This window comes from Onychostoma macrolepis, chromosome 23 (assembly GCF_012432095.1).
Source record: "Onychostoma macrolepis isolate SWU-2019 chromosome 23, ASM1243209v1, whole genome shotgun sequence".
Taxonomy (NCBI): Eukaryota; Metazoa; Chordata; class Actinopteri; order Cypriniformes; family Cyprinidae; genus Onychostoma; species Onychostoma macrolepis.
This window is the reverse complement of record NC_081177.1, coordinates 25,664,614-25,680,916: the sequence shown is the minus strand read 5'-3', so window position 1 is coordinate 25,680,916 and position 16,303 is coordinate 25,664,614. Positions and strand designations below refer to the sequence as shown.

Sequence of the window (16,303 nt, the reverse complement as noted above, 5' to 3'; positions counted from 1 at the left end):
CCCGGGACTGGACTGGAGTCAGCGGCGGCCGGCGGGCGGGAGCTCCAGGCGGGCTAGCCACATGCGCTTCCAGGCGGGCTAGGGTGAGCCGCGGACGGCGGCGTGAAGGGAGGGAGCCGCTGACGTTCGGGTTGGCTTTCCCCATGGTCGGCGGCGTGCACGAGCGGCAGCCTGTGAACAGGACTGAGGACAGCCGCGGACGGCGGCGACGATTCTCCCGCGAACGGCGGGCTCAAGACAGCCGCGGACGGCGGCGACGATTTCCCCGCGAACGGCGGGCTGAAGAAAGCCGCGGACGGCGGCGATGAACTCCACGCGAACGGCGGGCTCAAGAGCCGCGAACGGCGGCCAACTGGATGGGCTCGCAGCCAACGGACTCGCGGCACTCGCGGCGATCCCGCCGAACTCCCACGCCTTTCCGTGGGCTAGAGCGGGAAGGACGAGCAGCGACTTCCATGCCGCGGGACAGACAGGAACAAAAAAATAAAAGACTTAAAAAAAACGGAAAACAAAACGTGGTGAAGAGGCGCCGCTTACTGTTGCAGGTCTGGTCTTCTGTCAAGGTGCACACAGCAGGGAGGAACGAGGAACACGGAGACGAGGATAAACTTCAAAATAATAGTCTTTAATGAGGACATCAGGACAGGGCAAGACAAGGCAAGGTAGACACAGACAGGAACACCGGGGAATAACGAGTAGACCAGATGAAAACTAACTAAACAGGCAGGAACTAAATACACATGACAATCACTGATAATTAGACGAAACACAGCTGGACAAGACTTAACTAATAATCACACTTAACAAGGACAGGAACAAGACCAAATATGGACACAAGAGGCAGGAACACATGACACACACGGAAGAGGACGTGACAAGAATCTTTGCTTTTCCTTGCAACACTTTTGTGCTCTCTTGGAAAACTTTTGCGCTGTCTTGCAAATGTTTTGTGTTTCCCTGACAAACTTGGCATTTTCTTGCAAACTCTTAAATTCCCCTATGAAACTGAATTCACTATCAGAACTTTGGAGTTTTAACTTCCACCTCATATTATTTCTATCACCTGTTTTGGAGATTTTTGTTAGTGAACACAAAAGTCAGTATGTGCTGTTCATCAGAGGTGTGTTATATCACTAAATCACATGAATACAAAATGATTCTTTCACACTTTATTTTAAGGTCCGATTCGAGCTATTAATTAACTATAAACTATGACTTTTGCCTCAGTAAACTCCTATTACTGCTTATTAATAGTTAGTAAGGTAGTTTTTAAGTTTAGGTATGGGGTGGATTATGGGATCTAAAATATGGTCATGCAGAATTAGGAATTAATATGTGTTAATATTAATATAAGTTTATGTGCACAAAAAGCGAAACTTGATGACAAATCACAGACAAACCATGTCCATGTTATTTGTAAGAGGTAGACCACAATGCAAAGCATTTGTTGAAGAGATTGCATAAATAGGTTTCACAATTTTAAACTTTAGTAAGATGATAATTAATTGGTCAATGGTTTCATGAATTTGGCTTTAGCAAAGCAAACAGGCACTTTTATTATAATCAAAGAAACAGATACTGAATATCAAAGTGCCATCAGTGAAGGGTGTTAAAAGTGCTCTGAAGTGGTTTTAGTCCTGGGTGAGTCACTCATTGACTGCTTTGATTCAGTAGTCATGATTCAGTCGTGCCAGACGAGCCATGATCAGTTTTTAAACTGAGGAACTATGATGCATCAAAAACACGCGTATTACACACCTCTGACCCAGAATCAATCTTCCTGCATTTCTTCTTTCTCTCCTTTCTTCTTATTTTTCTTCCCTAATTTTTGCAACTGTTTCGTAAGTTTGATTGTGTAAAGATTTGATTTATTTGACTCGAATGAAATCGAGCTTTTGTTTAAGCTGATGTTGATCATTCAGTGAACAAAAACAAAATGAAGACATAAAATGAAAATATGTCTTGCCAGAAAATTTCCAGTTGGCAAAAAACATAAAAATGAAAAAAATGTCAAATGTGACGTAGGTCATTAGACAGCTATCCTGACCCAGAAGTAGTTTGCTATAAACCTATTAGTGCTATTATCATAATGCAAAAGCTGTGATTTAATTAAATAATTACATACGTTGTGTTTTTAAGAGTGCAGCGCGGCACTGTGTTCATTTACACGTGAGCACATCATTATCCACCAGTGTTTGCATTTTGAGTTTGGGATGCTTTAACATGCCTTTGGGAACCCAACATGTTTCAGCCATCTTGCCATACTTGCCATAATAATTATTATTATCAATTTATTTTATATATATTAATAATCACAACATTTTGGCCAAATTGTGCATCCCTACATAGAAGTACAGCAAACCTGGCTTTTTTTTGTTTGTATTTTAAATCACAATTTGATTTTTTGCACAAATCAGTGTTAATTTTGACAGCAAATTTAGATTTAGTTTTAGTCATAGTCTTTTGACGAAAATGCCATTTAGTTTTAGTCATATTTTAGTCATCCGAATTGTTTTAGTTTTAGTCTAATTTTAGTCGACTAAATCTAAAATAGAGGGTTTAGTTAAATTGTAATGCATTATTATTACATTTTTTTCTGTTTTGGTTCAGCTAAAGCTTATAAACTAAACGTTTTATTTTTATTTTTGTATTTTAGATATTTATTTCCTTTTTTTATAATTTTGTTTTATAATTTCAGTTAGCATTTATTTTATTTCAATTAATGAAGAATATTTTTATGGTTTTATTTTTAACTATAAAAACCTGATACTAGTAAAATGTATTTATTAAATAATATTTTGAATAATGTTCTTAGTCTGTCCATCCTGTGATGGGGAATCCCAGATAGAAGATACAATAGTTGTTAATTAAATGGAAATTAAATTAAATTAAACTAAATACAGTTTATGTACCCAAAATATCAATAATGACCAGGAAAAAAGCTTGAAATACACAGTGACTCTTATTTTGAAATGTCTGCACTGGCTGCTCGTTTAAGTTCAGATGATGGAAATAAAATATGCATTCTTACAACCATCTAAAACATATTACCATATAAATATCGTATAGTAAACATTGTAAGGATTCATCAACATCAGTTCATACACTGTAAAAAGTGATAAGTTGACTTAACTTAAAAAAATTGAGGAAACCCGTTGCCTTAAAATTTTTAAGTAAATGATAATTAAAATAATTTAAGTTAATTGAATTGTCAAGCTCACTTAACTTTTTTTTTTTAATTATTATGTACTTAATCATTTTAAGGCAACGGGTTTCCTCAATTTTTTTAAGTTACTGTAAGTCAACTTTCACTTTTTACAGTGTAAGCAGTCATTTGGCATAAATGTGCACTATTCATTGATTACAACCCGCACTGAAGCAGTCTGAACAAATCTACTACATTTTTCTTAACTGTTCCTTAACTAGCTATCTATATTTGGATTCAATTAAAATTGTTGGTGCTACTTGAGGTGTTGCTCTGATGAACAATGGCCTCTTAATATGTCTGTCAGAAACAGAAATGTAAAGTGGTAGTCAATGAGATTACACGTGTTTAAACCACAATGCTAAGCAAGTGCTGTAGACTAGCGCTTGACAGGGCCAGACAAGCTAATTAGAGCGATTACTGCACAGCTGGATTGGCTGGCTGCTCAGCGGAGGGCGCATCAAAAGGATCAGCGGCTAGAGAGGGCCTCATCTCGACAGCTTCTGCACGGCACATCGTCTGGGTTTCTGGTCGGAAAAATGCGTGGCGTTTGGAGCGAGCAGTTCCTCTATTGAATGATGAAGAGAACTGAAAGTGCATGAGGGAGCGTTGTGTAAGTTCCTCTGCTTTTGTCAGCTGGAACTGGGATCTTTGCGGTGCTGTAGAAGAAACGGATGGCGAAAGAGTGGAAGGAAAACTGTGGGAGAAAGAAAACATAAACAGCCGCAAAACTCAAAACATCAGCTGATGTAGAGGAAGCCGGTTTTGTTTCATTATTTGGGTTTTCACCTTCAGATATAGCTTTTCTAGGAAAAAAGAGAGGCATATAAGGCTGAGATTTGCTTGAATCGTTGTTACGATTCGTCACATTGAATCAGCATCAGTTCTGTGATTACTCTACACACATCAGCTACACACCGCGCATTAACAAGGACAGGCAAAACATCATTTTGGAGCGGTTAGCATGCTTGCTCCAACCTGTGGTACAAATCTGAAGCCACTTTGCGTCATTTCCCAATTCCATTTCCTCCTCTTTTCTCCTCTAATTCTTGTACTCTCTACCATAGAAGGGAAAAAATGTTTAATGTTTTGTCATGTTTGCCTCTAAAAAATATGCTGACATGATTCTATAGGATGCTATGGGTGATTACTAACCTTGCTAAAAATAAGTGTGCTTAATTCTATTGAATGTGCACTTGTAGTGAACCTCAAATCTTATAAGTACATTTCTGAAAATATTGTACTTGCAAATGATTAATTAAAAGGCCACTTAAGGGTACTTGAAGAAAGTTCACTTTCATGACGTTTTCGTAACACACTTAAGTACACTTTTTAAAAGTGCACTTTGTAATAAATTCAAATTAAAAGTTTGGTAACACTTTATTTTAGGGTCTCTTAACTAGTTGCTTATTAGCATGCATATTACTAGAATATTAGCCATTTATTAGTAGTAATTAAGCACATATTAATGCCTTATTCTACATCCCTAATCCTACCCAATACCTAAACTTAACAATTACCTTACTAACTATTAATAAGCAGCAAATTAGGAATTTATTGAGGGAAAAGTCGTAGTTAATAGTTAATAAGTGTTCCCTATTCTAAAGTGTTACCAAATGTTTTACTGTAAAGTACATTTTAAACCATTATGTTTTAACAATCTTTTCTCATGTTTTAAAGAAGTACCCCTTTTTTGATGCGTTGACTAACATACTAAAGCACATGTAAAGTATGGGATTGTAATTTGAATTGTAGTGTTATTCAATATTACACTTCCAGTTAATATATTTGGTAACACTTTACTTAAAGCCTTTATGTATAATGCATTATAAAGGTTATTAAAGGGTATAATGCATTATAACTATTCATAATGTGCTTTGTAATACATTATATCTTGTTGTAAATAATTGCAACCAAATTTAAAATGCACAGTGTAACAATGAATTGATAAGTGTTATAATGTATTAACTGTGGTTGCAATTATTCACGAGACTGTACAATACATTGCAAGGTGCATTACAAGGCATAATTAATACATTAAAACTACTTTTATAATGCATTATATATAAAGGTGTGTACTAAATTGCAACTTCATTACAAATGTGCAATAAAAATATATTTAAATACATGACAAATGAGTAGAAATGACATTAAAGTATATTTTAGTTTACAATGAATGCTTGTCAGTGCATTCAGCAGTACATTAAAAGTACAATAAATGTAATTACGGGATTTCAGATAAAGATACTTGAGTGCAAATAATTGCATTTAATATGAAGTCACACACTATAATACATTTTCATATAATTGCATTTAACATGCAATTAAGTGTCCGAAAACATTACATTCGGTTGAACTTATTTGTTATAATAAGTACACTTTTTAAAAGTATGCTAACATGTTTTTTCACAAGGGTAGAGCATTGCTATGTGATTGTGTGTGTCCTGTTTTTATTGTGTGGTTGCTAAGATTGTGTCGTAAAGGGTTTGCTAGGTGATTGCTCACTGGCCCTTTTTTTATATATTACTTATAATATATCATCTAATTGGGTAAAAATTTGAATCACTTATAAGAGTAACATCTGTCCTCAACAAGCCGCGCAATTTTCATATCACTCATGTCCGTAGATAAACATAGTATAGTAGTGATGCTTGTCTTAGCTTAGCGTTGCTGTCAGTTTGTCCCAGTAGCTTCCATGTTTCCAATCCAACTCTATCCCTGTGGTCAAACTCATTATGCTTCCTAATGAACCACTACCAGGATCTCAAAATAATTCAATTATCCAGCACCTAGTGTACCAAACACTGTCCCTCTACAGAGCCCCACTTTCCTCCCTGAGTAAACTCTCTCTCTCTGTGTCTGTGTCTGTGGGTCTGTCTGACTGCAGTAATCCATCTGAGCAGCAGCATGGCTCCTCTAAGCCCCCGCTGGGCTCGTCGGCCGTGACCTCTCGTATCCTGCTCCGCCAGCAGCTGATGCGCGAGCAGCTCCAAGAGCAGGAGCGGCGAGAGCAGCAGAGACGGCAGAGCTCAGCATACGCACAGCTATCCGTCACCCAGAGCCCCGCCATCAACGTCAGCGCACCCGCCGGCCTGCCCAGCGCCACCCAGGTGCCCATGGAAGTGCTGAAGGTAACGCAGGCCAAAAACATCCTCTTGGGATTTAATGACTGCGCTTTTCCAATTTACAGCATGTTGCCTTTATGTCGTAGTTGCTTCACTTTCTAAGCGTGTTAGCATGAATGTCTCAAATTGCAACCCGACATGAAGTTTTAAAGTGAATTTAAAGTCTGCATTGAGTGTGATGCAATGAAAAGTTAGTGTACAGCAAAATAACACACTGAAAAAACAATCTGAAATTTATGGTACAAAAAAAAAAAAAAATAAGCAGCATGATTTTCAGGATGTTGATGACGCTTGTCAGATTGAACTTAAATTTACTGTAGAATATTAACTGAAATAATGTTAACACCAAAATACAAAAATATTAATCACATGTATCTTTTCCACAAGTTAAGGGAAGTACTAATCGATAGAAGGTTTTTATCAGAGCATTTTTATAGTCTAATTATTACAATCATTTTACAGTATACAGTAAAAATGTTTTTCTGTTGAGTTGTCCCCCTGAGGCTGCATGCAAAAACAAACATACAGCGTGACCAGTGTTGTCCGATGCATGAACAAATGACTCATTTGAGCCAGTTCGTTTTAATGAATCAAAAACTTACAGCATGGCCAGTGCTTCCCAATTTCCAAAATAAATTACTCTTTTTTTTTTTTAAATGAAAAGCTCAAAAAGATTTGACTGCGTCTATAACACTATATTGTGCACCATTACAGAAAATAATTTATTTCACATTCAAGCAAAATTGCCCAACTTTATAACAGAAATATGTGATTTTTTTTTAGTGAATCAAAAACATACAGCATGACCAGTATAGCACAATTATAACTGAAATATGTTTCATATGTTTCGTAATCAAAATAAATGTGAATCAAGATCTTGACTAAATCTTAATCTTATACAGCATCGCAAAATTGGACAAATTAAATTAAATGTGAATAAAATCAAGCTCTTATAAATCGAAATAAAATTTAACGGAATCTTATTCAGCATCACAAAATAATAATTGGATGGTTACTGCTCAAAACAAATTATAAAATAGTACTGCTGTTTCACTTGAATAAATGGACAAATATATTGGTACTAAAAGCGTGAAATTATGGCAAATTTGCAATAGAAACTGGCGAATGGTTGGATAGGTGCGTTGTCCTGTTTAGGATAAGGTCCGCTCATACTACACTTCCATTCATATGCATGATGTGAATGCAGAAGACAAGAAAAGCATGCAAATATTCCGAAGTTCATGTTTGGTGAACTTGCTTTGTGAATTCGTGTCATTGAAGATGTGTGACCTATAGAAGATCAATAGAAGTGGCTTCTTAGCTGAATTAAAGGAACGTAAACAAATCTGTTGGATTGCAGTGTTGCAGTAAAGTGAAGTAGACTACATGTTTACATAACATTTTGGATTTATAATATATATATACATACATTACGACCACTACAGTGTACATAGTAATTGAGTCTAGTTTGGCCATGCTTAACTTGCAAGATTCTCTTTAAACTGTTGCTTCGCTAAGATGGAAATGGAAAACTGCACATAGGAAGACAGTTTACGAGTTATGAATTCTTACACACATTGGTTTGAAACAGCGTGACAAATCGAAGAACTGAAAAAGATTTCACAGCAAAGCCTCAGTTGACCATGTTTTCTACGCTGACATTCTCCACAACTTTCCAAGCTTTGGCTATGCTGGCATTAGCATATAATGCATTTGTTCTTCGGCGCTGACTGCTCAATTCAACTTGAACTTGAGTCTTTATCAGCTCAAGCGTGTCTGATTATGATACTGTCCGTGAGGGAGGGAGGGAGCGGGTGGGCAGGGGACAGTGAAGTGTGTTAAAACGCATATGGGGATTATCTTTCCCCAGAGAATTCCTCTTTAATGCATGCTGTGCTCCAGCCTCTTGGAATTAGCCATCTTTAATCCTATTTGCTCAGCTACATTCAAAATCTTTTCATAGCTTTGATTCCTTGTTAGTCTGCAGAACTATAGACTGTTACTGATTTCTGTGCTATTGTGCACAGACTGCGATAATTGCAACTAAATCTGCCGCATCCCAAAGGACTCGGGCTGCTAATGTCACTCGGTAAGAGCCGTTATGTTAAATTTGGTCATTTATCGGGGAAAAGTAAATGTCTTCCTATTAGCTGTATCTGATAGGCATGGGAAACAGTCATGTGCGTTGATTGTTGTTTTATTCTGGTGTTAGAATATTCAGCTGTATTGATTGTTCAAATATGCATTGATAATAGTGATAGTGCATGACTAAGACTCATATTTTTAGTATTTGTCAAGTTTGTGTTTGGTCTTTTTGCCTATGTTAAGGTCTCAGCTAACTAACATGCTCTGGTTCATTTTTAAGTTCAGACACCAAGTTCATGGACAATATTATTCTTTCTTACAGTCCTATTCAAGTCATTGTTATTGTTTATTTTATGATTTTTCTGTTTGCTGTAATATTTTTCACTTAATTATTGTATATTCTTCCACTTCAGTTCAATTTTTTTAACTATTATGTTTTTTTTTTCTTAGGTGTATTTTATAAGTTAATCAGTTAATAAGTTAGATTCATTCTAATATCATCAGTTTAATTGTTATATATTTTGCCACTTTAAAGCTTTATTTTAACTATTAAGTTTTTTCTTAGGCGTGTTTTATAAATGAACCTAATTTTAAATTGAATTCAAATTTTCTGGCTGAACTTTATAAATTAATTTAAAATAAGACACTTTTTTTTACAAGTAGAAATTAAACGTTATACATTTTCTCACAGGGAAATACGGCTCTATACTCAGGTGTGATGTTAATTAACTTGTCCTTTGCAGTTTCTATTTTGTTCATATTGTGTGGAAACACCTTAGGGATATTTATGAAGCAATTAATGCTCCCTTATTTTCATTCTCACACAACAGATTTTGTTTGACATGTGATATGTACTATATTTATGTGTGACACTCCACTGTCAACAGAAGCTGATCACACAAATTAAGACCACCCAGCATGCTACTGTAGCTTTCCAATCCAAATACTGCATCATTAATGAAAATGAGTGAAAAGTGCATGGTACTTTTGATATTTTATGCTGTAGGTTTAGCGTAATTCATGATTTTTTGCAAACACTAATTTCTAAATTCCAGTGTACATTAACTGAGCTACAAGACGGAATATAAATGTTTAATAAAATGTGAAATATTTTAAATGTATGGCTTACAGAGAGAAAATATGCTGTTGAAACTGCGCTGAATCACCTTAGTCGTGTTTGAAACAACTGATACATGAGCATCTGATTTTGTGTGGGTTATATCAAAGGATAAAAAGGGCATGGCATGTACTCCGTAACCTTAACGTAGTATTTATGTTCAGTCAGTCGTTACTTATGCTAAGCTGATGATGTGCTGGTCATTCAACCCATCGAACGGCTGTCAACGATTAAAACACACTGCCTTCAATCAAACACATGTTGTCATCTCACCACAAACAATGTCTTTTGGCAACATGTCTGGTTTTAGCAACAATATATACAATACAGACCAGAAAGAAATAGAGTATAATGCATATTTGAGTTATTCACTGAACCTATTAAAGTATGTGATGGCATAATATCATAGTTTGTAACTTTGTAGCCAAAAGTCTCTGAAAAATGGTTCCCTTTTGATTTCTGTTCATTCATAAATGAGTAGAGGAGACAGTTTAAGAGCTTTAAGGGATTGAATTCCTTTGCCAGTTTAGTTTGGATTTTTGGTCCTAATCCTGAAAACTGTAGTTTGTATTTTATTGTATTTTTTTTTTTTTTTTTTTTTTAGTTCAACAACAGAAATATATATTGGAATCAAGTCATGAAAGGTTCACAGACATTCAATAAAAGATGGACATCAAATACTTTAAACTTATTTTTATCTATATTTAAGTATTTAAGGCTCAGATAATGAGAACAAGAAATAGTAAACAGAAACTTAGAAATACAGTAAAAATATTTAGAAAAGTGTAGAAAAATGAGTAGAAACCTAGAAATATAGTAGAAGTATTTATAAAAGTGTAGAAAAAGTGAGTAGAAACTTAGAAATATAGTAAAAGTATTTATAAAAGTGTGGAAAAATGAGTAGAAACTTAGAAATACAGTAAAAGTATTTATAAAAGTGTCGAAACTTAGAAATATAGTAAAAGTATTTATAAAAGTGTAGAAACTTAGAAATATAGTAAAAGTATTTATAAAAGTGTGGAAAAATGAGTACAAACAGAAATATAATAAAAGTATTTATAAAAGTGTAGAAACTTAGAAATATAGTAAAAGTATTTATAAAAGTGTGAAACTTAGAAATATAGTAAAAGTATTTATAAAAGTGTAGAAACTTAGAAATATAGTAAAAGTATTTATAAAAGTGTGGAAAAATGAGTACAAACAGAAATATAATAAAAGTATTTAGAGAAGTGTAGAAACTTAGAAATATAGTAAAAGTATTTATAACAGTGTAGAAAAATGAGTAGAAACTTAGAAATATAGTAAAAACATTAAGGAAAGTGTAGAAAAACAAGAAGAATCTTAGAAATACAGTAAACGTATTTAGAAAAGTGTAGAAAAATGAGTAGAAACTTTAGAAATGTATAGTAAAAATATTAGAAAAATAGAGAAAGTACAATTGATGATACATTTGATACAAGATCTTTGATACATTTCAACCTTTTTAATGGTTTCCCACTGAAATCTATAAATGACAGATTTGAAGTTTTACAAGTTCCTGTTATACAAGAGGAGATGAAAGCTTTTCCTCTCTTTTTTATGAGAATAAAACAGCAAACGATCAAAAGAAAGCAGAAAAAAGAAAGCTTTGAGACTGGCTGTCTCTGACTAGCTTAGTCGCCCCCTTCCCAAAGCGATGCGAAATTAGCTTAGGTGTACCAGGCAGAGCCGCTGGACTTGAAAAGTGAAAACATTAAGCTCAGATGAGTTTGTCTAAAGACTGATTGGCCCCTAATTAGCCAAGTGACCTTTGATCTTTTCAGAAATAAGTACAGGATCAGGTTTGGGAGCGAGACAAAGGCAAGAACAGTCTTAGCACACACCGAACGCTAATTCAGCAAAGAATGCCTGTAATTAGGAGCACTCGTTTCATTCCAGTGCATATTTAACGCTGGGAAAATAAGCTGGAAAAAGTGGGATGTAGGATCATAGCCGAGGGATCAATTTCACCATTGCCTATTCACAATATTTAAAAGAAAAAACACAAGAAATATGTTTAGCGACACAGCTTATGGAGTTGTCTTTTGGCACCGCCTAATACGGTTTCGGTGAAAAGGAGGTCTTAAACATATAATTTGTACTAGTATGTAAAACTGTTGCCATTGTATCGTAATCCAAATCTGCTTCTAATAATATCATCATCGTCAGTACTGTTTTGTAGTTACTCTTGAGGAAAAGTGTAAAGCTGTGGCAGAGAGTAAGATTTTCAGTGAATAGTGACTCTTTTTTGATCTCTTCACACAACACTTTTGTATGTTTTTAGAAAACTTAGAGAATATTATAGCACACGAGCTGGGCTGGGGAGTAACGAAATACATGTAACGGCGTTACGCATTTAAAATACAAAATATGAGTAATTGTATTTCATTATAATTACATTTTAAATAGGTGGTAATCAAATTACAGTTACATCCGAAAAGTGATTACTTTGAATTTTAATGTAATTTCTTAATTTCATATTTGTGACCCTGGACCACAAAACCAGTCTTAAGTCGCTGGGGTATATTTGTAGCAATAGCCAAAAATACATTGTATGGGTCAAAATTATCGATTTTTCTTTTATGCCAAAAATCATTAGGATATTAAGTAAAGATCATGTTCCATGAAGATATTTTGTAAATTTCTTACCGTAAATGTATCAAAACTTAATTTTGGATTAGTAATATGCATTGCTAAGAACTTCATTTGGACAACTTTAAAGGCGTTTTTCTCAATATTTAGTTTTTTTTGCATCCTCAGATTCCAGATTTTCAAATAGTTGTATCTCAGCTAACTATTGTCCGATCCTAACAAACCATACATCAATGGAAAGCTTATTTATTCAGCTTTCAGATTATGTATACATTTTAAAAAATTGACACTTAAGACTGGTTTTGTCGTCCAGGGTCACATTTATGTAAACAGTTTGGGGATTTTAACCAATAAGGCAACTGATTCTCCGTTGAAGAAAAAAAAAATTGCATGCAGCAGCCTGTTCATTTAGCAACTCGTAGTGAGCACATACGCTCATCACGACACATAAATGGACGACACAACAGAAAGCCATTCGCGTAATGCATTTCTCTCGTGGAAATACAAAGACTATTATATAAATCTGAAAAAGGTAACGTAACATCTCAGTGCAGTGCAATGCCTACCTGCAACAAAACGTCTATCAGCATCGGAGGATACAACGTCTCTAATCTGAAAAAGCATCTTGAAAAATGTTATCCAGTAACTCGTTTTTCTATTTTCTCATATTTTGAGTGTTGAATCATTACGTTTAAGAATTTAATTGAAAAATGACACCGAATTCTCCTAGATTTCACACTTTGCATTCAGTTAACAGATCCATACGATTCATGCATGAAATAAAAGTTTATAAAGGCAAATGATAGCTTTGTGTGTCTTTATTCGTTCGAAATGTTCTAGAATAGATCATCTTTGGCGCGGTAATGCGAGTTCATGATTCGATTCGTGCACAGATGATTCTTTTAATCTTTTAAATGAATCATTTCTTTTGTTTAACGAAACCGGTGTGAATGGTTCACATTAAACTAGATAGATCTGGGGTATGTTTCCCAAAAGCATCGTTAGCGAACTGTGGTTGTTAAATTACATTGAACTATAACGACATTACTTGCGACCGTAGTTACTTTGGGAAACAAACTCAGCGATCGCTTCTCTATAGAGAGGATTATAAAGTAATCACTTAAAGTGTGGTCCATTCATTAAACAAATCTATTGTATAACTTGGAGAACTGTGCCAGTTGTTTTGGCTACTTTTATGATATGTTTGTATTCGTTTGGAATGCAGCATGAAACACCACGAATGAATACCATTCATTGTATTCAAATTGAATTTATATTGATTGGTAGATTTAAATGGCATAACATTTTTTGTTGTTGCTGTGGAAAACTGATGTTGTTAAAAAATACAAAGAGAAAACATAAAAACAAGACATTAAGTTAATATGTTCCTTTGTGTTATATAGCTTAAGTATTTCAAAGTATTCTGAAGTATTTAGAGTAAGTTACTAAACCTGAGTAATCTAACGAAATCCATTACTGATTACTTTTTAAAGCATGTATTTTGTAATCTGTAGTGAAATACATTTTAAAAGTAACCTTCCCAGCCCTGCACACGAGTCAGTGTGGATACTTTTATGGTACTTTAGTGGTAATTATTGCAATTTTTGGAGCCCAACAGCTTCAGTCTCCATTTATTTGTAGTGTATGGATAAGAGCAGCCTGGACATTCTGCTAAAAATGTTCCTTTGTGTTCTCTGTCTAAAAACAGTATGGTTTTGGAATGACATGACGGTGAGTAAATGATTACAGAATCTTCATTTTTAACCTTAATCACTGAAGACTTGCCTCAAACTTTGCCGTATTTAGACCTTTTTTCATGCACATTTGTGAACTCCATGAGATTGTAGACTCCTAAAGTGTCCATATTGGTACCTTAAAGGTACATAATGGCACCTAAAATGTGTGTATTAGTACCTAAAAGATACAAAAGTGTACCTTTTGAAAAGGTACTGCCCCAGTGACAGCTTTTGTACCTTTTTTTCTGAGAGTAGGGGGTGTCATTTTTTATTTCAGAAGTGTGTCCATGTGTTTTTTTTTTTGCAGATGGCACAGATTCCGACTGTCCAAAACTAAAAGCACAGAGAAATTGAACTCTTTTTGAAAGTCATTTCAAACATTTCAGAAAACTGAATCTGTGTTTTTATCCATGTAAATGTTCATTTTTCTTTTCCATAGTAAATCTGGAACGTTTTGGGTCCGCAAGATTTTTGAAACAAATCTTTAAAGCACACCAAGTCTTGCTTATTTATTTATTTATTGCACACGATCCTTCAGAAATCATTATAATATGCTAATATTTATAATTTTTAATTACAATTTATTAGTACATTCCTGCATAATTTATTATTATTTACAGTTGAATATTAAAATGATTATTGATGCTCAGTTATGCTCTTATTATTATTATCATCAATGTTTTGGTGCTTAATATTTTTTGGAAACTGTGATGCTTTTTTTCATAACTCTGATGAATAGAAAGTTCAAAAGAACAGCATTTATTTAAAATGGAAATTATATTACATTATGCATGTCTTGGCTGTCACTTTTAATCAGTCCTTTTTCAAATAAAAGTGTAGTAATCTTAATCTTTTTTTCTTTTCTTTTTTTAACTTACTTTTGAACCAATCAGTGTATCATACAGTTTCCACAAAAATATGAAGCAGCACAACTGTTTTCAACACTGATAATAATCAGAAAGGTTTCTTGAGCATGAAATCAGCATCTTAGATTGATTTCTGAAGGATCATGTGACACTGAAGACTGGAGTAATGATGCTCATCAATTATGATGCATCACAGGAATAAACTACATTTTAAAGTTACATTCAAATAGAAAATAGTTGAAATTTTTAATTCTAAGAATATTTTTGATCAAATAAATACAGCTTCGCTGAGCATAAGAGACTTCTTTCAAAAACATTTAAAGAGCTGAATTATTCCAAAGCACCCATATCCGTCGAGCACTAGAAAGAACCCCTATAGAGCACCCGAGCGAATCAATGAGAGTCTTGTCCATGTTAAGCAAAAACATTTTTATACGCATGGGACATGATAGTTCAGTGCTGCACTAGTGCATCTTCTAAACCCCAGACAGTGTGTCTCATTCTTGCAGTCTCAGCATTGAGGAGGATGTTCTTGTGACAGTATCTAGCCGGCGGCAAAGACCAGCACACAAGACAAGCAAAGAAGGCCAAGCTTTGTTATTTGCCTTTTGCCCTCTCAATTGCTTGAGCGTGTCCTCTACCAAAAAAACATGTTTGTGAAACTTTCAGCCGCAGGAAACGGTTTGCTACTGAACTTTAGATTTGGGACTTCAGTATGCACACAATCCAATGCGATTGACTTGAATATAGTTCTCGCAAACAGGAAATACATCATTTACTCAGCTTCATACATAACTTAACCAAACACTAATTTAGCAGAGGTTTTAGCAGAAGTTTAGCAGAATATCTGAGCTGCTATTTTCTGTACATTGAAAATGATCAGAGACTGTAAAGCACCAAAAATAACTGAAAAAATTCATTTGCAAACAATTAAATACGGCATATCAAGATGTGTCGCTCCAGGCTTGACGTCAATCACAAGACAACCATGTGTGAGCTATTGTCATCAAACCTGATGAGACACCTCTCAATGCATATTTGCAAAATTGGATATGTGCAGAACAAATCAGAACTGCTAATTTTATAGTAAGTAAATGATAACAGACTTTTCCTTTGATGATTTTACATTTGATGCCCAAGATTGTAACATCTCGAAAACCATTTTACTTTATAAGTAAGCTTTATTAGCAGCACTACACAGAGCAGTCAGTAAGCTGTGGTTAATGGAGGGATGTGTTGAGTTGCATTGGCTCAACCAAAGCTGAAAATGGCCATTTCAAGTCATTCATAAAGTCTCGTGATTGTTTATGGATGCCATTCGGAAGTATGCATATATAACACAGCACATGCTTTGAATGTGCTCTGCTTAATTCTTGCCTTAGGGTAGAATTATTATAGATTTATGGTTGAAACCTCTGACTCCAGTCCATCCCTTCAGGCCATGTTGAGAATAAACCCCTTATTTCAAGAGAAAAGATGGAAGGTCTGCCCTAAGAAGTCTCTTATGTTACATTTATTTAAAAAAAAAAAAAAAAAAAAAGAAGTAATATTATGAAAAT

General features: G+C 34.7%; 1 protein-coding gene across 3 annotated transcripts in view; it reads left to right on the top strand.

The window, feature by feature from the left end:
* mitfb (melanocyte inducing transcription factor b) overlaps positions 1 to 16,303 on the top strand; it is a 48,928-nt gene that overhangs the window by 18,323 nt on the left and 14,302 nt on the right. For all 3 annotated transcript variants that reach the window (XM_058763187.1, XM_058763185.1, XM_058763186.1), the window contains exon 2: positions 6,093 to 6,336. In XM_058763187.1, the coding sequence (XP_058619170.1) occupies positions 6,093 to 6,336 (244 nt within the window). The remainder of the gene's footprint in view (positions 1 to 6,092; positions 6,337 to 16,303) is intronic.